The sequence below is a fragment of the Cinclus cinclus genome, chromosome 11 (assembly GCF_963662255.1).
Source record: "Cinclus cinclus chromosome 11, bCinCin1.1, whole genome shotgun sequence".
Classification (NCBI taxonomy): Eukaryota; Metazoa; Chordata; class Aves; order Passeriformes; family Cinclidae; genus Cinclus; species Cinclus cinclus.
The window spans coordinates 10,737,073-10,762,300 of NC_085056.1; the positions used below are offsets into that span (position 1 = coordinate 10,737,073).

General features: G+C 37.2%; 1 protein-coding gene across 2 annotated transcripts in view; it reads right to left on the reverse strand.

Annotated features, from left to right (window-relative positions):
* The window catches only part of FTO (FTO alpha-ketoglutarate dependent dioxygenase), a 224,458-nt gene that overhangs the window by 113,358 nt on the left and 85,872 nt on the right, over window positions 1-25,228 (reverse strand). For both annotated transcript variants that reach the window (XM_062499892.1, XM_062499893.1), the window contains exon 8: window positions 11,599-11,723. In XM_062499892.1, the coding sequence (XP_062355876.1) occupies window positions 11,599-11,723 (125 nt within the window). The remainder of the gene's footprint in view (window positions 1-11,598; window positions 11,724-25,228) is intronic.

Below are 25,228 nucleotides of genomic sequence, written 5' to 3' on the forward strand. Positions count from 1 at the left end.
CTCCTAAGAAACCAGTATGGACATCTGAATTCTCAGACCTCTCTCCTGCCCCCAGCCTTCTGTAGGTTCACAAACTCATGAGAACTACACTCCAGCAGCTGCAGATACCCCCCAGCTGTGACGCAGAATTCTAACTGGGAGAACCCCACAGTGGAGGAATTGCTTTGGCAATATTTATGGATAATCTCTGTTTACAGGTTGACATCCTACAGTGTAGGAGATAATAACACACAGGTGAAACAACCCCACATAAAATGGGATATTCCAGCAACACCTAGAATTTTCCCCCTTCTCTTCTGTGAGAGATAAGGAAAGGATGGAGCCAAAAATGAACTTTGAGAAGCAACACCTCTGGGTCTACTCTTGAAGCGATCCTGTTTGTACACCTCACTTTGCCCAAGGCTGTGCCTAATGCAGACCTTCCTTCTAAATAATCTAAACAAACAGAAATAAAGGGTTCTGGTCAGTTGAAACACAGTGGTTTCTTCTGGGACTAAACAAAAATGTGTGCTGTTGACTCCAGGAAAAGGATGGAACTCTAATGGATATCACAAGGTATATTTACTGTAAATTCCAAGGGGAAAGAAATGAAGAGCATACATCAGAAGTGTAGTGATTTTCAGGCTCTAATGAGCCTTCTTACCCCTTTTTAAACATATGAGAGGTCTAATTTACAATGTCAGCACTACTTTGAAAATGTTTTCTTCCCTGTGTAATGAATAATCAAAAAAAATTAAAACTGAATGAAAACCGTCAAAAGTAACATACAAAATATATTTAGATGAATTATCTGTACTGTTATTCATTATTGTGTTTGTTCATTTGCTCCTCAATTGAATTCATAACATTTACTCATTCACGATGGATCTTGTACATTCACATCTGCATTCACAGTGGTTTCCTATGGAAAAGTATCAGCTTTCAGTATTCCTTCTTAAGTGCCCTCCCAGCTGTAAATGAGGTTAGGAAACAACACCATAAACACAGAAGGCCTTTCAAAAGGTAAAAGGGTGGAAGAATAAAATGTCTCTCAGGAAATTTGATTTGCACTTTGGTTTTATTCTTAAAGGAACACCCAAAGCTTAACAGCATTTAAAACTATTGAAATATGAAATATTAAGGCAAGAGACAGCAGAATAAGTCATTCTATTCTATGGTAGTCTTGTGATACTGCTACAAAGAGCAGAATAAGGCATTATAGTAATAATAAAAGTGTATTACTAAAATATAAATAGCACTGAATGCCAATCTCATTGTTCTGAGCGATGAACTGCTTTATTTTCATTAAGCCCCCTCACTTTTATTTCTTTTTAAGAAATAAGTGTTTGCAATTCCTTCAGCAAAAAAACCAGGACACACACACAGATGTCATAAATAATGCCCATATAAACCCATGGTAATTTATTTAATGTGAAACTCCAACACAAATTACTTAGCAGTGAAATTGCACCTCCTCTTATTGTGTATGCAAAATAAAGGCGAACAGATGTGCTCTTCCAGACCAAGCTATTGCTACAATTAAACCAACAGTCATTTTACAAACCAGCGAGCTATTTCATGTGCCTCTACAGCGCTAATCATCTTTTCTCCACCAGCCCAGCCCAACAGAACAGCGATTTATTTATAGAGTTATCTATCTTGCACTTTGCAGATGATGCCTAACATTATGACAACAGTGAAAAGGTCTCCGTACCTGCCTACCTAAAACAAGTTTCTGTAAAGTAATGAATAGAGACAGCTTGGGGACTAAACACCTGCACCGCCTGCCTTTTACTGCCTGCAAAGTGAAACCACAAGGGACTGGCAGAAGGTACTTGTCTGACAGGGCCAGGACAGCCTTCCTCCTCAGTGACAGCCTGGGCCTCGCCTCTTAAACCTGACCCACCATAATTCCTTCACAATGCAGCAGCGAGGCAGCTGACAGTAGCAGCTGCACCTCCTAAGCGAGATGGATGGAATTTTCATAACTAGTTCCCCAAGTTACATTTTACCTTCAAGATAATTTATGAGCTGCTGTGGAGCCTTGAAGAGACAATATGCTTGCCATAAAATTAACTGTAACAGTCTTGTAGGTTATAATTAACACTGGGAGGGTAGCACCAACTGGATGAAACACATGGCATAATTGATGGTGAAACTGGAAATTAAGGAAGCTAACAATATCATTACTGTGCACATCACTTTAGTGAAACCTATGCTTTCCAGGGGTTAATTACAATCCCCTTCCAACGTACACAGTCTGACGGGGAGTGGATGAGTGTCACAGCTCGGAGGAGGCAGGTTTGCTGGCAAGGCCACCTTGCACCTGGACTGATGTATATATTGTTTTTTTTTTGCCTGGAAGAGATATACATGTCAAAGCAGCAGCACCAGTACCTGAACATCTGGCAGCAGGCACACTGTAGCTTAGAGATAGATGATTGCTCAAGCCTCATAGAATATTTCATTTTCGCTGCAGCCAGCAGACTTAATGGCAAAGAAGAAAAAATCCTCTGTGAGATTTCACTTAATGACACACATTATTAATTTAAATTACTTGAGCAAAGAAAAACATTTTAACTTTATATTGCTGTAACTTAGCAGCAAATTAAGATTTTTTTCATCAGTGTATTATCATTTTGGTTTCTTAAATTAACCAGTGTCTTTAGAAACATGCAGAGCAATCTTTTTAGAATCTCAGCTTTCAAGGGAATACTGAACTGAAGATGCAATGCTAGTGAGCTAGTTAATCAGAAATAATATTATAAACTGCTGCCATCTTTGGGAAGGTGAACATGGAATTCATGTATCTGTATCTAAGATTCTACTCTCTAGCCAAAGCTTAAAGAATCACTAGTGAAATGCATTTTTTTTAATCCCTCGAATTATTTCAATGAAACTTCTTTTTTTTTTTGTCCCTGGATAACATATGTGAAAATGCACAGATAAATGAGGCAACAGTGTCACCTACAGGCAAGCAAAACAATCAAAAACCTCCTCCAATATTGCACTCTCTTACCTCTCAAATCCTTCTCCTTTCCTGCTTTCCCCTCCTCCAATCTCCCCCTCAATCCCTAATAACACACCTGGATTTGGGGATTATCCATATCTCCAAGCATCAAAAAGAAGGGCAAATACCTAAAGTGCTTTCAGGACAGTCTAATATATAATACTTAGATGTTTTATGCAGTACACTATACTTTACAATAAACATGTTGTGCAGCCAACAAGTCATCTACACTGGAGTGGGCGCTCAGATTGCTTCACCTCTCCTGAGTACTTTCTCAAATTCACGTTAACTATGTGGTCAAAAATAATTCTGATAAAAATATTTTTTATATCTCAAGAAAACCAAATGCTGACGTTATTAAATATGAGAAAATGAGAAAATGTTGAATTAAAGCAACTGGCAAAAAATTTAACAATATTGTCCAAACCTGTAAAAAAAACCCACCCTCCATCACAATTTGGCACTAAGTCTAACTCCAGGATATCATGGGCATAATTGATGGATCCATTCAGCTTACCCTTGCAGAAAAAGTAGAACACCCTCTTACTGGTAGCTCTTAGAATTCTCAGAACTCTCATTTTCCAACAGAATACTCTTTTCTCCTACTATTACTCCCCTCACTTTAACACTCAATAGACTTTTCCTGGGTTCTCCCACAAATGCTGCACTTTGAGACCCTGTTTCTGAATCTCTTTGATACTGTTCGAGATTCCTTTTTTATCCAATTCTTTCTTATATACCTGCATATCTCTGAAAGAGTTCTCAGTCGGCCAAGTTACTTCAGTAAGTTACAATAGAATTGTCTTCTATTATGACTACATATGCTCTTCTTCCCATTTGGGGCTGCTGTCATTTACCAAAGTAAGACATAATATGAAAGCAATTTATGCACCGTAACAGGTCCCCAAGTTCTCTGTTTTTAAAGAACCTCTTAAGCTTAAGAAATGCCAATTTCCCTTTTTAGCTATATTAAAACATCAGCATAATTTATAATTTAATAACTCCACAGCAATGATACATTAAGAATTGAAAATTCATACAAAATAAATTGAAACAAATAATAGTAGCCAAATCAAACACTTCAAATGTCTGAAAGATCTCATTAGTAGTGAAAATAAGCAAGTAAATCAAATTCTATTCTCTGGTTCATCTTTGTTTCTCAGATTAGTTGATACATCTCCAAGCCATTCTTTGACCTCCTTGTGGACTGCACTTTCCTCTCACCAATCCTGTTAAGATTGCCCAGGAAGTCACCCTCTCTCAGAGCACATTATTATCTGCATGTGCTACCATAACTTTAAAGCAAAAACTGTAGATGCTACAGACTAATCCTCTTTTTTACCCCCAGTAATCCATGACATTCATTGGCTTATCACCACCTCACCACCACAGCCTAGACTGCTCAGAGCATTGACAGCACCTTGCTCACTTTCAACATCCATTTAATTTTTGGCTGCTCCCGAAGTGGCAGCAAGGGTACCAATTAGTGTCAGCTGTAGCAGTTGCTTCATGTGATATACACACCTGCCTACCAGAGCTGAAGAACCCATGCATTTTACATAGGCCATCAAACACAGATACCCAATGGGAATAATCTTTGGCACTACCTACCTGAACCATATTTAAACTGCTGACCTGAAAACAAAAGGCTTTGTATTTCATTGCCAATCCCTGGAGCCATCAAGTTCTATATATGTGGAAAAACTTTTATAACACGAGGCTGACTGCCTTTAAGACTTAAGTCATGAACTCATGCAAGCATCTGCTCAGTTACATTCATGGTATGATATCATCAGCACCATTTGGCTGGGTAAATCCTTTAAGTTACCCTCTGTTTTGTCACCATTGGTAATGTATACAGATTATTTAACACACCTCCAAATTAAACATTTAATTCAGCTTTACGACAGGCAAAGCTGTGACAATAATGGTATTAAAATCATTAAAGCCCTGTTTGGATAAGGCTTCTGGTTTTTTGCAGAAGAGATAATTCTGTCTTCAGACTCTTTAAATTTTAAATGTCTAGTTTTAGACAAAGTTTGAGTTCACAGTAAGTTTGCCAGTAGTTTAAAGGCTGTTACATACCATGACATTAGCACATTTTGCTGAAGGCAAAGGAAAGAACGGATAGATACTGCACAAGAAATAGACCTCAGTAGATAAAGTAAAACAAATCTACGATAATTTTTCATTCACTGGACCACTCACACCTTATCCCTAGTTTGTAACACCAGGTCTTTATCTAATGCGGGCAGCTCCAGAGCACAGTAAAGCACACTGAACTCTCCCAGCCTTTCTCCTTTTCCCCTGCCTCTGGCAGACACCATTCTCTCCTCCAGAAAGGATGACAGCAGATGCTGAGGCTGCTTTGTGGTTCAACTGTCTGATGGTGAGGCTAACACTTGGTCTCCATAGATTATAAATTTGTCACCTCTGTGACTGACTAAATCTTCAGTATCCTGTAGTTTGGAAATGCAATAATCTCCATTTCCAGCATTCAGGTCTCCCAGTGGTAGTGAACAAATCATTGTCAATCCACTGGAGAAACAACACTATCTATCTTTCCTGTACTGCAATTATGAAAGCTTACACAAATAAGGAAATGTCACCCCTGTTGACTTTAAAAGCCTGTCCAAGTAAAACCAAACATAAAAATCATTAGTAACTGAATAACCTCTGACAGAGTCAGAAAATTCTTTATCACATTTTTTGGAAGCTTTAATTGCACTATATATAAGGACTAAATTTGTGTAATTTTCCAGTTTTGGAAGTGCCATTGAATTATTTGGAAAAACTCATCTAGCACAAGAAGAAAAAATCATGAAATCAAAAAAGAAAAATGTCAAAGAAGTTTCATTTGGTAGTTACTCAGGTATAGGATGATGCATCTGTCTATGGATTTCAGAAGTGAACCATTAAAATTAAACTAAAATGATAAACAGAGTAAACAACCCCTACGAAGTGCCTTAATGACAAAGTCTGCCACAAACAAAAGCACACACAGAGGCACAGAGCTGAAGTTCTGCAGCTTTTCTTAGCCTGCCCTGTAATACTATTTGGTTTAGGTTGCTACACCACGTAACTTTATTTTTGCACCCTATTTCATCACAAGGTAAGAGGTAGGATTTTCTATAAGTAACCACAGCTTGTAAACACAGTTTTTCCAAGGGTAAAGGGTCAAGACAGTTTCAAAGGAACAGCTAAACAGCAGCATTTAATCAAGCTGCATTTCCATTGTTCTGAAGAGTACTTGTACCTATTGATCCCAAGCTTGGCTGCTTCAAAGATTCCTCCATACAAGGAACACAGGTGAAAGACAGAGGCAGAAAACAGAAGGGTCACGAGGAGCAAAAGAAATCTGGCAATAAGCAACTGGAGAAAAGTCAAAGGTCAATCAAGGCAGCTGATGTCTAAGCATAACTACAGCAGGAGACCTGACAACTTCATCTCTGTTGCAGTGTTTTCTCCATTCATTTGAAAGCTGCAAGGTTGGTTTTCAGTCTGACTCAAAGCATCTTCTGGATTAACATAGAGTATTCAGGATTACTCAGCCACAATTTCCTTTCTGCACGTTGTCTAAAAATATATTACATTCTGAAAACCTTGCTCAGCTTACATGCTGGCCCTGAACAGTTTCATTTTCTTCTTTAAGGAGTATTCACACACATACAACTAAAGTATGAATGTCAAAGGATCCAAATGTAATTTTCTCTTTTTATCCCTGTGATTTCCAAAACGGTGAATTAAAATTTTGATGTACGCTGATTGCTAACTTAATGTCCAGAGAGGAGAACTGCTATCAAAAAACACACTGAAGATGATACAGCTGTATGTACTGAGATCTTTTCTAGTATCAGAAACATGGACACTGGATTCCACAATACGCAAAACAAACAAACAAACAAAATCTGTCCTTGTCACATGACACAAAACAACCACAAGTTTTAAACAATGCAAATACTCCCCCCCCCCACCTCTGACAAACTTTGATACCTCAGTAGTTTGTAAAACCTTGGGAACTGGTGTAGCTCCTACTGCAGTATTTTCTGAGGAGTTCACATTATTTCATATACTTATCATCTTTCCAGGGCTGTGAGAGTTAAAAAAAAAAAAAATCTGTATTTTTCAACCAGTCTTTGAACTGGTATTATCACATTTCATTTGAAAAATAGCATTCATGAGTTCCTGAAAATACACAAAGCCTGTGACAGAAAGGGGGAAAAAAAGCTCTGATTCTCCCAAAGCCCATGTTAACTTCTTAACCCATCAACATTTCCTCTGCTATGGAGGAAACATGGTCCATCTTTACATCAACACCATTTTCTCCTACTGGAGCTAAAAAAAGCAAAATCTGCCTCAATAACCTCCTTAATTATGATCTAAAATTCCAAGCTATAAGGAAGGTAGGCATAAGAAGAAAAAATGAACTTTTTTTCCAAAACAGAAAATAAATTATATAAAATCTTCCACTTTGTATCTTATTTAACATACACACTATTTTAGGCTTCCAGTCTAACATTCTTCATTTTTCTTATTACAGAATTGAAGAGTGTCATCCAGATTAGGACTCAATTTTCTCACTAGGTACTTGTAATTTACATTCCTATATAAATATAGACATAAAACCCCAGATTTCACTGCTGAGAGCTAAGACTACCTCTGTAGTATAAGTGTTCGTTGTAACTTAAAAAAAAAAATACATACCTTTAAATTGTTATGTAAAAACTGTGAGATCTAAGAAGGGGTTTGACAAAGGCAAAAAAATGATGAGGAATTATAGCTCACATCTGACTTGAAACCTGAAACTAACATGATTTGTCACAAGTAAGAGGTTCTTTCTTCCACTGCCATGCAAAAATGCAAGAATATAAAAATTCTAGAAATACAGTGACCCAGTCTACAAAAAATTATGGTTGCAGAATGACCCCATAAAAAGAGATTTTTTAATTGTGTTATTTTAATGATGCAATAAGTTATTGATTTTTACCAGATATAATCAATTAACACTTTTCTGCTGCTTATCTCATGAACCAGAACAATTTTGTGTTCACTTTGGTACAGATTATTTATTGAATGTTTATTCTGTTTTCACTATGTCAATATGTCTTAAGATGATGATTTAGAGAGAAGTTAAGATTTCAGAATTTGGGTAAGTAGCACAACCATGAAAATTCAACAATCACAAATAACTTTATGAAACTTTCTACTTCATGATGTTGTTCTCCAAATCTTTACATTTTCCAGTATCTGGTGGAATTTTCCATAAGAGAAATGGTACCATTTCATTGAAGGAAATAGCAAGGACACTGGAGTTTGTATTATAATAAAACCATTATGGACTAATACAATTTTCCATTTGAAAACCCCATACTTTAGTAATGGTTTAGCCATAATTAATAACCATATTTTTTCCTAGAAGTCAATATTTTCAATGCAGTTAAACAGTACCCTTTAAATTAATATCTTGATTTATTGATGACAAATTAGTTTGGTAGCAAATGTATGTCTGTGAAAAATACAACAAAAACCTACTAGTAATTAAGTGCAGTATGTCACACAAGCATTAAAGACTGCCATCATGACATGGTACAAGTTCTATTAGGAGAAATAACAGCTACAACTTTACCTAACTATAGCCCAGCTCTCTCAGGCACATACTGATCAGGAAAAGTGCAACATAGTCTCTTGAAATTCAAGTACTTTTTTGTTTTCCCCTGTTTCTTTGTGATATAACAACTTTCCTGGTTCCACTTTAAAAGTAAAATAAAAAATGTCAATAATATCATCAAAAGAGAAAAATATTAAGGCCTTTTTTAAAAATGAATCAGGTGCAGATATTGAACTGTACCTTCTCATCCTTTGTCTCACTTTTCAAATGATAATTTCTTCCACAGTCACCATTAAATCTTGATCTATTCCAGCTCTCTGTATGGGTCATTGATTCTAGATGTACCATGGTTATTTTTAAATGTTTCCCTTTTGTAGAGAAAAAGAGGGCTGTCTAGAGCCAGATGGGTAACTTCACACTTCATTTATCAAACCCAATGCATTAGACTCCACCCTCTCTTTCCCACTATTGCTGTTAAATTTCCATATAATTTGGTAACAATTTTCATTATCATACAGTGACCCTAAAAAGTCTATCCAGGTTTGCATGGTTAGTCCCAAATTCACAGCTGTTCCCTTCACCCTCTATTTGTTACAGTAGAATCTGAGGTTCCCCTCACTTTATAAGCTGAGCAGTGACCTTCTGTAAGCAGAGGTCAAGAAGGGGTCAGTTCAAAGGGCTAGAGCAGCTCTTTAACAGCTATAACAACCTGTCCATCAGGCACTATCACGCAGTATAAACAAATCTGGGGCTTTGGAAACTCTGGACCATTTCTGTTGACACTCAGAAGACATTCACTGAGTCCTACCTGAAGTATTTTGGATCACTACCATTTAGAGAGCAACTTGAATCCCTGGAAGACCTGCCCAGACACTTAAGATACTGATGAAATCTTTGCATCACAAGTCTATGAAATGGTGACTGCAACACTAAGCACAGTGCCATATGCTTTGGGCTGTGGAAGCGAAATAAAATCTTAAAGAGTCATTTCAGCTCATTAATATGCAGAAACACTGGTATGACTTTAAGCAAATACAAGAATATGCTTTAACTGAGTGGGTACACACCAGAACAGTTCATATGCCCTTCTCTGAGAAAGACTAAATTTCCAAAAGTTCAGAAAGTTCAGTCCATTTGTTAACAGCTCCCAAATGTAGGTTTTATTTTCTTTTATTTTTTTTAATTTCAGGTGTTAATGACACAAATAAAACACAAGAAAGAACAGAATGACTACATAACTCTACAAAGACCAAGTGCAGAGTGAAGTTTTCTGCCAGCTGCCCTCCCTCCATTGACCTAAATTTCTTGAAGTTGTACTGTTCATAATCTGCTCTCTAATGCACAATGTAAGGTAATTAGAGTCATCTGTATTTAACTTCCACAGGAAAAAAATTCTATTATCTAATCTAGCTGATCCCCTGATAGCCTGTTGAAAGTAAAGTACTGTAACCTATTGCCTGCCCTTTGACAAGTGCTAATTATTTCCTGTCCAAGCACATTTTTCTCATGTAATTCCAAAGTACACAATAGACTGATCTCTTAAACATGGGCAGCCCTGCTCGTACCAGGGCGGACGGTTTATAACTTTCAGCACGGCGTGTTCCATGGCTGCCACAGGCAGTGTTTCACTGCAGACCCCGAGCTGGGGCTTTGATGGAGCCCAGCGAGGTGTACGGTAACAGTCTCAGTGCACATCACACGGAGGACACTCCCAGAGAGGTCACTGGGATGGGAAACATCAAATGGAAAGAAAAAGGATTATGGATATTTAATACTCAAAGGACACTTGCTTTCAGAACGTTCAAGGCACAATGCTCTTGAAATTTTCTTTCAGGTGTTTAGTTTTAGGAAGGCCTGCACTTTGTCTGCTTGTGCCTCTCCAGCCCCCAGGAGCTGCAGCTTTGCTGTGTCAGAGCCTGGGCTACGTCTCCAACTGCAGCCCTGGCTCCAGCCCCGGAGCTCCCCGTGAGCAGCAAGAGAGGCCAGGCACACTGAAACCCACAGCACTTCTAAATTATGTACTCATTACTGCCGTGATTTCTGATTATTTGAACATTAGGAAAGCACTGTCAGACAAAATTCACTCCAAAAAGATATTCCACTCATTGGAACTTCTATTCTCTTTCACAGCAAAGAGGTACATGTTCCACAGAAAAGCTGTAAGTGATTTCCTCTGTTTCCAACACAACTAAAACACTTGCATTATTTAGTAAGCATGGTGATGGAAGGCAAAAAAACAAAACAGCCCTGCCCCCCAGTAAAGAAACAAAAACAAACCCCAAAAAACCCAACCAATCAAAAAAAACCCCAACAAAACAAAAAAATAAAAACAAAAAAACAAAAAACCATGAAAACCTCTTAAATTGTTCAAGAAGAAAAACATACACACCACATGATGAAATGGAAATGCAAACCCTACATGATAACATGGAAAATATTTCAGAGACAGCTTACTCTGAAATCTTAACTGAGCAGCATACAAACATTCCATACTCACTGGAACATAAACTTACAAAACACAACCTGCAATTTGTAAAATAATTATGCATAATTATGTTCAATTTTTATGTGACGTTTCTAAAAATGTTTCAGCTTCATTATTCAGCTTCAATTATTTGGAGCAGAAAAGATACCCAAGTGTCAGACTCAAAATCTACAGATAACATTTTAAAAGCAATCTCAGTCTTCAGGAACCATACCAGAAAAACATGAGATCTCCCTTAACTTTAATTAGTGCAAGTAAAACAATTATGCCAGTTAAACGCTAAATTTGAATTACAAAAATCTGATTTAAAAATACTTTTGACGGCTCCTCAGATCTGAGTGCTGCCTACTGAGCTCCTATCAGTAGCCTGTAATGTATGAGTAAGGGAGCAGTCTACCCCACAGACACATGGACTATTCCATCTGAGGAATTACTATTTGAACAGTGAAAATTTACAATTTTTTTTTGTACAGTCACTTTTCCCTGCTCCAGGGGATTTATAGGACTATTTCTCACCTTGCTGTCCATTCTTTACGCAGCTTTTGTCTCTCCTTAAGAAGGAGCAGGAAGCAGCTGATGGTCTCATTCCTTTGTTCCTCAATTTGTTGCTCTTTTCTAACTTCAGAGAGGACCAGACTTGTCTTAAAGGGAGGAAAACACATAAAAATTATAATCTGGAAATAGGAAACAATGTGCAAAATTAATAAAAAGCCCATAAGCAAATAAGGACAGTAAATCAATAGCTTTTTTTATTACAGTTCCACTGCTGACAAATCAATACAGTAAATAATGGTTAGAAATGGCCACCATATATTTGGTATTTAATCAATATACATGGCACATAAGGTAAACCTTAAAATCTCATTGCCTTAAGTATCACACTAAGACATTGTGCATTCTAGCCCACATTTTCTTGAGGCATAGTTATTTTCTAAATATTATCTTGTATCAAATAATATCAGAAGTATTTTCCTCAATGTAGCATTTGTTTGGTGGATTTCACCCTCCCTTTGCTCCTGGGTAAAGCTATTGAAGAAAACACCTGTTTGTATTGTATCTGTTGAATGGAATTCTGCTGACGTCCACATCAGCGTGTTCTCTTTATCACTAAATCCTTCAAATAAACAAGTAATTAAGTCTTTTCACAAATGGAATAAATTAAAAACTACTAAAAAAATATACATATATACATGCAATGGATTTAAATAGTCTGTGAAGCAGGATGACACTCAGTCTCTGCAGATCAAATAATACTGGCCCTCCCAAACGTTGTGCTGACAGTTAATGTTGACATAAGAGAACTGGGGATGTTCCTATCACCCTCCATCCTCCCAACAAGTTGGCTTCAGCTCCCTCACTCCATCTTTGGTTCTGACTCCTGTACACCATCTTCAACTCTTCTTTCCCTGCACTTTCCCACATCTGCCAAGCTGGGAAGGAAATGGTTGATGCTCAGCTACCAACGAGTCCTACATCCACCAGTGCCCAATGTGAAGCAGTGTCTCCAAGGAAAAGACTCTCAGTCTCTGCCATAAGTGAAGGTATTATATTGCCTTTTTCACCTTAACCAGCCTCCAATATACATGGAATTATCTTTTGCATTCTGACCTACACTTACATGTTTTGCAAATGTATCAAAGCATCTAAATGCTTTTGGGAAGGATGACAGAACAGATGGAATTATTGCAGAATCCCGTTTTCACAGAAAATGAGGCAAAAAAATAAGTATCTAACCTGGGAAGTTATGCATGTGAGTTTGAAAACACAACCAGACATAATTAAGAGCTGCAATTCCTATTCTCATCATAACCTCCCTTATTGGAACAACATGACAAAACACATGGCATTTTGCCTCCTCCTCAACACCACATACACATTACGTTTTGTCCTGCCCAACTAAAATTCCTCTGGGAATTCTGAGAGAGAAATTATTGTTACTATCTTCAGTTTGTGAAAACAGAGATCTATCCTCATTATGATAGTTTTATTTTGCTTTTTGTTTTTTTTTTTTTTTTTAGTTTTTTTAACAAGAAAAAATAACATTCAGATAATACACTTCTTAAGCTATGTAAAGTAGGAGTAGCATTGTTACTGCTATGGTCATTCCAAGAGAGAAGCATGACAGGATTTACAGAGACAGAAAATAACTATTGCACCAACATCACATGCAGAGAAAAAAAAAGCATCCTTCTCCCCATCTCCCAGCTCTATCAGTTGGCCTACCCAAAAGGCATTACCCCATCATATGGGACTTAAACATCAAAAAGAACATTTTCTTGTAAAAACCCCGAATGTTCAAAACTCTGTCTATACAGATCACATTCTTGACCCTGCTTTGACATTACAAAGCAAACAAAAAGCCAGAGAGCATTTTCAGATAAGGATTCCCTGACATGGGTTTCCCTTGCACTGACCTAAAACATCTTTTCTGCAAGCTCTAATATCCGCCAACCTCAACAATCCTGACCTTAGATCCTCACTTCCAGCAGCTGCACAGTTCAAAGCAGCATTTGATAGAGGACTTCAGCAAGTGAAACACACTCACGTGAGCTGATGCACATCTTTAGTGGTGAAAATTACCACTCCTTGTCATTCACAATAGATATACCTACTAAAGCTTAATTTTTATATTTGTCACGTACAAGACTTGACAGAGCACTACAAACCAGAGTTTACCTCTTATTATGGGACGATCAGACTGTAGCCATGCAGCTAGGCCACCAAGTTCACCAAGATTTCCCTTTCAGAATATTTGGATGGCCATTTTATTCACTAAGGGACAGAAAAATCCGATGGTGATGGTGAGATGTCTGCTTCTCCCCAAGACTTCAGCAAAGTCCCAAGTTTAATGATGCCATGCCTCACAAATCTAAAAGTACAGTTATTTGCTGCAACAAACATCAAGATCTCCAAAACAAATGATTCAGAAAGTGCAGAGCATGGAGAACTGAGCATTGCTAAAGAATTCTCAGTTAAAATCTGATGAAAATATGATGTTAATAGAATATTATCAGTTGGAGATGGGTGATCACTTCTCCAAGCATTCACAATCATACTGTATGTGATATGGTATGAATTCTGTTGACCCGGTCAAATTGCAAGTTTGGTCCTGAGTTTCATTAAGTAAAGTCCCTTCCATCCACAGAAACATCGTAATTCCGGAAACGGAACAGAATTTATTTTTTACTGAGAGAACAATTATATTGCTCCAGCCTTCTGTTAAGACCTTTCATTTATGTGGTGATGTACATGGCTCAAGTCAAACGCATAGTTTGACACTGACATCATAAACGCTTCTTTATTGAGCCCTGTGAGTACGGTCACAGCTACCTGGAGGGTGAAATAGTATTATTAAGCAACATACAACAACAATACACAGCAATTTAACTGATTTACTTGTTTTCTAAGAGTGCTGAAAGGGCAGTAAGGTCACCTGGAATGCCAGTGCAGGGCTTGAGGTGCAGCTTTTATAGAGGCATTTCTTAATAACTTGCTACTCTTATAATCACAATAAAAATCTCAAATTGTAACAAATAAAGCAGCATTCTGGGTAAAATAATATTATAAAGCATGTTCCTTTGAAAGTTGTCTTTTCCATGTAACTTCTTTTGGGATTTATTTTTAACAAGGGGATTCGATATATACCTTGACTGATAAAGGTCAAGGGTTCAAGCAACTCGGTCAAAGATGTTATCAGCTGGGAAAGCCATTTCCTCACATCAACACTGATAAAAATCCACCAAAAACCACCCCTGCTCTGAAGAGCTGGAATGACCTTCTTTTGAGCATCACTACAGTTGCACATCCCATCAAAGAAAATCTGATCTTGTGCCTCAGTTCTTTTAATGACAGATAATTGCCTGCAGAGGCCCCCTTTGCCCAATGCTGAGTGAAGCCTTCACAATTCCCAACTGGACTCAGCACTGACTCAAGGGTTTTCAGCACACTTGGGACTGCAGGACAGCAGAATAAATAAACAATGCAACCAGCCCTGCAGCCTGTCTTATCTCATCCTTGTGTTCACAGAGATTCTTGAGGGTAGTAATGTTTACAAACTGGTGAAACTTTCTTTCTTCTGCTTCCTGAGCTGACAAAAACATATCCTGGAGAACCTAAGCAATGAGATTACACAATTTGCTTATCACTTGTGGGAAGCAACTCCCTGTCACTGGCCAGCATACATCTTTAATAAGCAGTACTGCTAGTATTTTCAGTAAATCTTACCCAATTCTCCTAGCAGATCTGTTAGTGTATTTAGGGCTTTCCTTGTAAAACCCAAATGGCACAAGTCTTAAAACACAACTCACCGCTCAAAAAGCCCAAAGCTATGTACACACACACACACACATGTATGTATATGTACATATGGATCAGGAGCAAATCCAACCTGTTATGTTAAACACAGTATTTAGGAAACTGTACTCTTTGCTTTCCTCCTGGTATAGCAGCAGAACTAAATTTAGGCATAGCAGGCAAGAGCCAGCAGAGCATCTTCTCTCATTATGTAAGAAAGGAAGGTTCTAAGATAAGATTTCAAGAGACCAACACCCTATTTCTCTCATTATCACCAACAAAATATATCAGTGACACAGGACTGAATAGAAACAGTTATAACCAAGTATTTCTATTCACCCAGGAGATACACACAAAATCAGATACATAACAAAGCTAATCTAGGTATTGTAACAGGATTACAATAATAGTTTTTCCTTAGACATGCAGCAGAAGAAACTCTGTTTTAACATCCATAGGCCACTACCCTGCTGAACTGTGGGTGAGTATCACAACATGCCTACAAACAAGCAAGAAAAAACAACATCTAAACACTCCAAACCCCACACTGGTACATTTTCAATCTTAAAAAGTTATCCTTCAATACAGACCTCGTGAAGAGTCAGACATAAGGTTAGAAACACTGTATAACTGGAGACATGAAGCTTAGTGTTCTGTCAAACAAATTAGCCTTCAGTCTGAACTAAATTGGCACTTGGGACAGTTTGCCTCTTGGTCCTACTTTGTTGGGTCAACAAATCAGATATTTCACTCTAAGTTAAGATTTTATTTACTCACCACCAGTTTAAATAGGATAAGCTTCTGAACCTTTACCAACCATTTCTACTTTAACATAGCAGTCATCTCTAAAAAATCAATAACTAATAGAGAAAGGAAAAACAAAGAGTAAAATCTGTAAGCAGGGCTAAAATGCTATTCTGTATTTTCCCTGTTATTTTTGTCATTTTATTTGCTTTCAGTGAAAGAAGCATCCTGATGCAATTCTATGAAACTAGAAGCCCTTTTAGAGGGGAGGGAAAAAGAACCTGAAACTATTAAACCATGCTAATTTAACATGTTGTAACTCCTCTATGATAAAAAAAACCTAGTAATTGATTACAAAACCCTGCTCATTTCTTCTTTAATTTTAAAACTTCTACTTAAAATATGAGCAAATGCACCCATTTTCATTGATACAATGGAAACAGCCCAGTATGGTTTAAGTTATCACCCGGTAATTTGGGCACATTAAACCCAATTCTCTACCTTTTGTTTATTAATCCACTATGCCAGATATCACAGTTTCACTCAGCAACCCTCATGTTCTGGATGATATTGAAAAATGAGTCATGTTTGTCAAAGAAAGTTAAGGGGAAAAAAAAAGGTAAAGAGGAAAAAAGTGTTGTTTATAGAAGCCAGCTGCTCTGGCTTCGGCGCCAGCAGCTCTTCATCCTGCTATTTTATGCTCACAACCCCCACTGCCCCACTGGCACAGGTACAACTAAATGTTGACTTCAATGCTTCAGAGAGCACTCAACTGATTCTGTACATGATTAATTGCCAAAGACATGGCTGACCATATGGAACAGAGAAAGCATCAAGTAATTCATACTTCTGTATATGATCATTTGGCCCCTGTTGTTTTAATGTACAGGAAAGAGCTAGTATAGCACAGACCTGGTGTCTTGCCCTTGACAGCCCATTAAGAAATCTCAAAGCACCTAGTTGAAGTTATGCTGTTGGCTTTTCAATAGCAGCCTAATAAAACAGAAGCAAAGCTTTCCAACTAGTCTTAAATCTTTCACATACAGTACATTAACCACTGCTGCTACAACAACTGGTTTCTTATGATAGGAAATGGGATTTGATTTCTAGCCTCTGCATACTTACTGAAAGCCTTTTTCTGACCTTTGGAGGGTTTACAAAATCATTGTTCGTTTTTCCTGCCATTTTCCCAGTTTCTTGCCATGGTGATCCTAATAGATTTGTTTAAGGTTCAGTACATTCTACTCTTACTAGCTGTTATATGCAAACTGTGCAATGAAGGTAGGCTCATGGGAACTGAAAGGAAAGAAATTATTAACTATTTTCTTTCTGAGATTCAGGAAAGTCACTGCAACATCTAAAACATAATTTATTTTTAAGGAGCCTATAAAACAAAACAAAAAACTCCTCAAAAGAAGCAATATACTAGCATATGCTTTCTTTTATCAGACTGGAGACAAATCATCAAATTTCATTTGAGAAGGAAGGACAATTTATTTTAAAGCTGTAGTATTCTCAAGGATTTCTGACACAGACCTGAAGAAAAGAAAAAGGTGCAGACTTAGAATATATGTCAGTATTATTAACTACTTTATATTAGTTTTATCTACCGTTAACATCTTTTCAGTCACACACAATCAAAGAAAAAACATTTAAATAATGTTTCCCTGTCAAAGCTCTTTAGATGACAGTGCTATAAAGTTAATCTTCATCCTCACATATCTTGTGGCAGTTTTGATGAATGTTGGCAAGGATGCATTTGCTGGCACCTTCCAATAGAAAATATTTACATGGAGTTTTCTTGTCTGAGGATTTTCTAGCTGAATAAATGATCCTCATGGTCTGAAGGGCCTTATACAGGAAATTCTAATCACTGGACATTCATCAGTGGTAACTTCCCAGGCTGAGAACTCAGATAACACTATTAATACTCCAACAAAACACATGAATAATCTGCAATCCAACATAAAACTCCCTAACTGTTCTGGTTATTGACTGAGAACTTTCAACATGAAATCAGGGGTTGTAAGACAAACATTATGTCTGTTTTTAAATAAAATATAAAGAATAGAAAATTTTACCAAAGAAATGTCATTTCTGTAGCATAAAATGAATGGAAGCTCAAGTTGCTGGTGTGAAACCATTGCCACAAAGATCACACATTCTCCCCTACCATTATATTCAATGGTGCATATCAAAAGTAAACATGTACATAACCCAATTATAGAGCAGAATGCTTAAATTCAGACATATGCTTAAGCTCTATATACAATTCTACATGCATTAAAATGTAGGCAGCCCTGCCTTGCTTTGAGGTATTCACTGCTGACAACAAAGCATGAATACCTGACTTGATAGATGAGTAGTTTGACCTAGAAAAACCTACAGCGAGTAGATCACTTCGACATTTCCAAAGAAACTGTAGGTCTTGTCTGCACTAGAAAGTTGTTCCATTTATCTATGCCTGTGGAGCTAAAGCAGTACATTTTCTAGCTATATGAGTTTAAAAGTCATAAATTAAACAAGGTTGAGCTTATTTGGAAATAAGCATTACCTTTATGCCTATATAAGAATATTTATACCAGGGTCTTGAACCATAAATTTCGGAAAAAGGAGTCCAAACAGAAGTAAAGCCCAAGTAATTTTTGGTTACTCTGGCATGCCACAACTGAATGAATTTCCAATTGAGGAAATAAAAAATTCTTTTTACTGGATGCCTTAAGCAGTTATGATGAGTCTCTGTGAGATTTTCAATATGTAGTTACAAACTAAAAAAAATGTAAAAAGATCAACACTTTCAAAATATTTTTGCTGTGCTAATCGGTTTGGCAATGTTCTAAAGGTGAAGCATAACTCACCTCATCATGAAAGAGCAACCAAACCAGTTAAGATATTTGGAGTAAGGGTGGCTTAGCATCTTCAGATGTATGGGTGACTGAAAGGTTACCCTTCAGCCACATTCTCCCAGAGCACGGCCCCTCCACCTCTGAATCATCAATAGCACAAAGACTGAGGCAGGCCTAGCATGCACAGTGGATTATATGAAGTGTAAAACATTGTGGGCAAAAAGCTTTTGAAAGAAGTCAGGAAAAAGAAATCACGCTTGCAAGAAGATCCAGCTGACAGGCCAGTCCCTAACAAGTGAATATGTTTGAAAACATTGTGAATGCAAGAAAAGAACACTCCTTTTGTTTCCAAACCTACAGTGTGTCTTTACCCCAACTGTTGCCTGCATGGCTGAACATATGTTTTCTGAACAAGAACTGAAGCAGAAAGTGTTCTTTGTGATAATTCACTCCTTTGTATACACCTCCCTTTTTCCATTTTGGTCACATGCAAACAGTAGTTACGCCGAACACTTAAGTTCTGAAGGACTGCACAGCAGTGTATGCTTCAGTGATTATCTACTATTGCTGAAATCAGTTGAGCTAAGATGCACTAGAAGACTCACTTGGCTAATCTGCACTCTGGACAGCTTAGATTTTGCAGTGCTGAATCATGCTGAGTACAACCTGCACACGCTCACTCAGCCAGCAGTCTGAATTTTCATCATCAACAATTATGGGCAGCTCTAATAAGCACAGAGGAATTACACAACAAATGATTTTATGTATTCAAAAGAACTCAAAATAGCACTCTGTAATTTTCTTAGCATCTCAAAATTAACATCATCAATTATTATGAATAATTTAGGGTAGAGGAGAGATGAGAGGAAAATATTATGGGCTTCAAAGTCAGATGTAGGTAATACTATCTCTCAGACACTGAAATGAACCCTTAGTTCAAATTAAATACTCATCTACTTTTACTGATTCTAATGAAATAATTCAAGATGTGAGGCATTGTTTTGACTCATTTAATTTATACTGAAGCCCTAAAACTCTACAAACAATTTTCTCTTAAAATATTTATAGATGCAAACTTGTACCAAAATCTCTGTTCTTTGTAGCACTCATAATGCAAACTGGAATCTCTGAAGGTAATGGCAATAATCACAAAAAGAAAATATTTTAAAACATCCACAAGCTATGAAGAAAAATGGAAAACAGTGAATGCTAGATTCTGAATTAATTATTACTTTTTTTTTTTAATTTTTTTTAGTGTTTAATTGCATGCCACATTACTGATTTTCTCGAACAGCACATCTCAATATCTATTTAGTATGGAAAAGTCTAGAATATCAGCATTTTCCTCCCTGAAATCACTGAAGCCACGTTGCCATCAAGCTACTTATTGCCTTAGTCACAACACTTTTTAACACACTCTCTGCTAAAATATAATTATTCAGAAATTTAAAGTGTATTTCCAGTGTCATTAGTTTTATTGAAATAATTTAAAACAGAAAGCCAAGTTACAGAATGGGTTAAACACTGCAGAATGAAGAAGCTGCAAGCCACAATCAAATGAAACAGCAAGCCACATGTCCAGAAGTGCCTGTGGGCATGCTTTGTCTAAGACACATGCCCTAGCAGAATAGCAATTTAGTACATATGCAAGATAACCACATACAGCTGATTCGTATCTTCAACTGACATAAGGGGTGCAATGCCTTTACCATCCTCACAACAATAAAGGCACCAGGTCTGCAAATATTGCCTGTGAGAATGGGAGTCTCACCATGCTTTTTCAAAAATGAAGTTTTGTCGCACTTGGCTCAAGTAACAGCTTCATTACTCCCAGTGACACCATGGCACACCGTTGTGAAGATTTAAAATTCATGATCATTTAAGTACAGTAGTGATACCAGCTGCCATGGCAAAACAGACAGAAAGAGAATTGAGAGCACACTGCTAGGAAGAACACAGGAAAGAAAACCAAAGTAGAGCCTGCTACACTACATGTATTTAATTTATGGGGATATGACGTTGTCAAGCAAGGAGAACACCACCAGAAATTGCCAGTAGTTGATGACAACAGCATTAGGAAATACACTTTTTGGAAGCTATGATCCTCATTCCTCAACAGAAAACTAGGCTGTCTTATTTCAGTGCCTTATTCTCCTCCAGTTTCGTTATAGTACATAACTATATTTTATGTCAAACCCTGGGCTAGGAACTTCACATATGGGCCATGAAAATGCCAATTATGTGTAGTGTAAAATGTACAGCAAAATGCAATATACTAGCAAATTTTAAAAAAATGGGGAGCTGATAAAGGAGAACAAACAGAAAAGCCTACTGATTTAACTTACTTCAAATAGTTGCCCAAAATATGTACAATCATTAGTTTGGAATCAGTACCTACACTAAATATGGACTCCTTCTGAAAGAGCAAGGCAAGTACTTATTCTTAATTCTCTTGCATTCAGAGCATGTTGAGGAAAAAATTTTGCACATGTCATTCTGACTTATTAGAGCATAAAACTACATCAGCCTGTAATATATATATATATGCCACTTATATACAGCCACTAATTTTGGGTTACAAATTGTAAAGGGGAATATATCTTACTAGTATATAAAGGCAACACAAATGTTTCAAGAAAAAAGACAATTGCAAAACTACAATGATGAACTACAGCCAACATGTCTGATCAAACTTTACATCCTGTATGCTCAAAAGAAAACTACACTTTTTTCCATTAAAAAAAAAATTACATAAACCACTGTTCCTCCTAAACTAAAGATTATTAAGACTCGGTCTAATCTTATATGTGTAAACTCATGTTTGCTGTATTGTATACACACCAGGATACCACACACCCACAGTTACTGCTTCATCACATTCCACTTGATTTCAGGACAGCATCAGAGATCTGGAGCATTAACCCAAGGAACACTCAGGAACACCTCCACCCCTTCCAAGGACACATCAATTCCCACCGAGGTTCTCATCCTCTTGACACACTCAGTTGCCAACTTCCATTCTGCCAGGAACTCTGTAACACACATTGCTAATTATTTTTATTCTGAATGCAATGTATCTGTAAAACCTACACTTTTTAAGGCTGTTAATGCCAACTGCTATTGATTAGTCTGATTGAGCTTGTTCCAGTAAAACACCATGCTACAGCACTGAAGAAGAGGATTGAATGTCCAACTATTTGAAAATTTCACTATATAAAAAAATAAAGTATAGATTTAAATAAATTATAGACAATTTTCGTTAATATGACAGCATTCACTCAGGGAGAATAAACTTTAATCATCTGATTCATGTGCCTAACAAAGAAAACAAACAGTGCGATCACCAGATCAAACATACAGAAACATATGCACACTGATTTCTCTCCAAAACAAAATCACGTGCTGCAGATTCTGGCAACTCAGAGATGACGTCTGCATGATGCGCTCACAAATGATGACAATACAATTTGGAAAAGAGACAACACTGTGACAGCTCAGACACCCCATAACAGTGCATTCTGTTACCCTGCACCACGACATTCCCAGCTCCTGCCTCACCACTCACCAACGTTTCCTTCTACAGGCATGTGAAACAAGATATGGGTTCTCAAGTTCAGCTGTGAAGTCCAACTTCAGAGAGAGGTCAGAGGTGGCTGACTAATCACCTCTGCACTCCTCCAGAAGGAGCCGTTAATCCACTGCTAAAAAGCAATGTCAAGGATGCATTTACATAAACTGGCTGAGCATCCTTAGCAGACACCAGGCAGTGTCACAAACGAGGATGTTCTCCCCTAGCCCAAAAAAGCTCTTCTATCTCCTGGGCTGCTGCAGAAATGAAAAATAGCAGTTTGTGGAGAAGGCTTGACCTGTGCTCTCTCATACAAAAACCTCTACCATTAAAGATACATCATGACAAGCTGTGCCAGAGTTCTACAAATCTCCATGTGCTGTTACTATCTACCTGCTTCACCATGATGCTACAGGGCAAATCACACTCCACAGCATTCAGAGGTATTACCACACATAAGAGGTACAGCCTAGGCAAACAATCTCCCAAACTATTCATGTCGTTTATAAAAATATTTCTCTTCTTAGAGGAAAACATGTCATTTGATAAACTGGTGTCTCTCCTCAGCATTTGAATTCTGGAGTCAGTGCTCTTCCCCCCCCCCCCTTTTAATTTTTTTATTTAGGATATCATTCATTATGCAATCTTTTTATGTGTACCAAATCAATCTTCAGAGATAACTACATTCCAAAAAAAAAAAAAAAAAAAAGCTAAAACTTTCATTACGATATGGACTGCTTTTAAAACAATATTTGACTGTTTTTTCCTGTTCAGTAACAACTCTGTAAAGACTCATATTTACTGTTGTCTTAAACGCTACAATTTTTTTGTTGTTTTGCAAAAAAATTTCCTAAATATTTATTAATAGAACTCCTTAAATATCACACTACTACTATGTTCTTGAGTACTAAATAATCTTTTAAGGTTGGCAGATTTAATCCTGTTTACAACTAGTCAAATCAGTTATAGCCATACTGGAGAGATCACTAGATATAATAAGTTGCTCTTAGGCAGAGATGAAGTGTAAGAAAATAAAAACCCAAGACAAAATGTCTGTGCTGAAAGCCCAAGTACACAGCAGTTAGGAGGAAAAGAAGTATTTTGAGAAGCATTTTTGAAAACTTGTCAGAGCATTTCCATTTAAAAATAGAGCAACCAAATAATATGAACTCAATATTCATATGAATACATATTGAGGAGTTTTCATCCTGGGAAAAAAGTAAGATATCTCTCTCAAATGGCTTCATTTTTGACAAAGTGCCACTGTGTAGCACTTAAAAGCATGACTTTAACTTTTTTGAAGTTATGTTGACCTTCAAAACAAACTAAAAGTTTCCAACAAAAAATTACCATCAGCATTGGGTGTGAAATCATCTAAAATCTTGGGACTCAGGGCAAATCTAGATAATCAAAAGAACCTGTAATATTTCAATATGTTTTTTCCTCCATGTATCAGTGACAGGCAGAAAAAAAGACTTCAAACTCCTGAAGCCATTCCAAAAGACTACACTTCGTTAATTTTTAACTGATTAAAAGCACTGAGAATACTATTTTAATTTGACATTTCTAGAAAGTCTTAGTTTTAAACCTATTCATCAACACAGAAACAGTAGCTGGCAAATTGTTATGCAAAGGGCTTGGGATGGAAAAGAGCAGTTCCAGCTTTGTTTACAGCTTTTTAGGCAATCGAGAACAGAGGGAGAAAAAGCTTCTTCATTTTGTATTATTTGAGGTCAATCCATTAGCTCGGTTTAAAAAAAGAAAAAAAGTATCACAGGTCAAAAGAACAAAATGACACACAAAAATCCATTGCCAAACTGGCTGTTGGTTGGATGCACAAGAGTAATGCTAAACTACTGTGGTATGGAGACAAAATATGCTTTCTTTAAGATACTTTTACAATAAGTTATTTAAGCCTTGTGAACAGCCTTGCCTTGCACCCAACCCCTCACACATTAATGAAAACAAAGGGGGCCCATTTACATTTTAACCCTGCAGTGGGGTTAAGCATGTGACCTTAAAGTATGGTGCTCTTGTGCTCCGTGGAAAGGTTCTTGACAATGTAAACAAGAATTACTGCTGTTAGAGAAAGGGAAGACAATTAAAAACAATCTAGGATGCATGTTGTACAGCTGTTCGAGTTACAGCTACGTCTGACCCCTAAAGATGCTACAGGTTTCACTACACAAACTTAGGCCATTTTAGTTTTATTAAAGTAATCCTTCAACAAAAACTGATCTTGTACGACAAACATGAGGTTTTATGTGAGTAACACAAGTAAAATTATGCATTGCTGGCAAAACACGCCATCGCTGCAGTTAAAACGACCTTGTGGTCTGCACATCTCTTTCCAGTACTTGAGCTTGCCAACAGCTGAGCAAAAAGGAAATCTCTGAAATGAATGCTAAGAGAACCTGTTGAGGGGAAAGAAAAAAAAAGAAAAAGAAAAAGAAAAAGCGCTGTTCTTGAAACAAATGAGACTTTGACAGGTCAAATCACAATCAAATCTGTTTGACAGACCTTTGTACCCAGGTGAAGAAAATCCCAGCCGGGTGATTCCAGCAAAACTCTGCAAGCGCAGTGGCCCAAAATAGATCAAATTGCAGGACTAAACAGCCACAAGCTTTTTTTTTTAAGCTTAATTTTGGATACCATTGATTCCAAATGCAATAAAGACACGCTGCAATTATGGTCA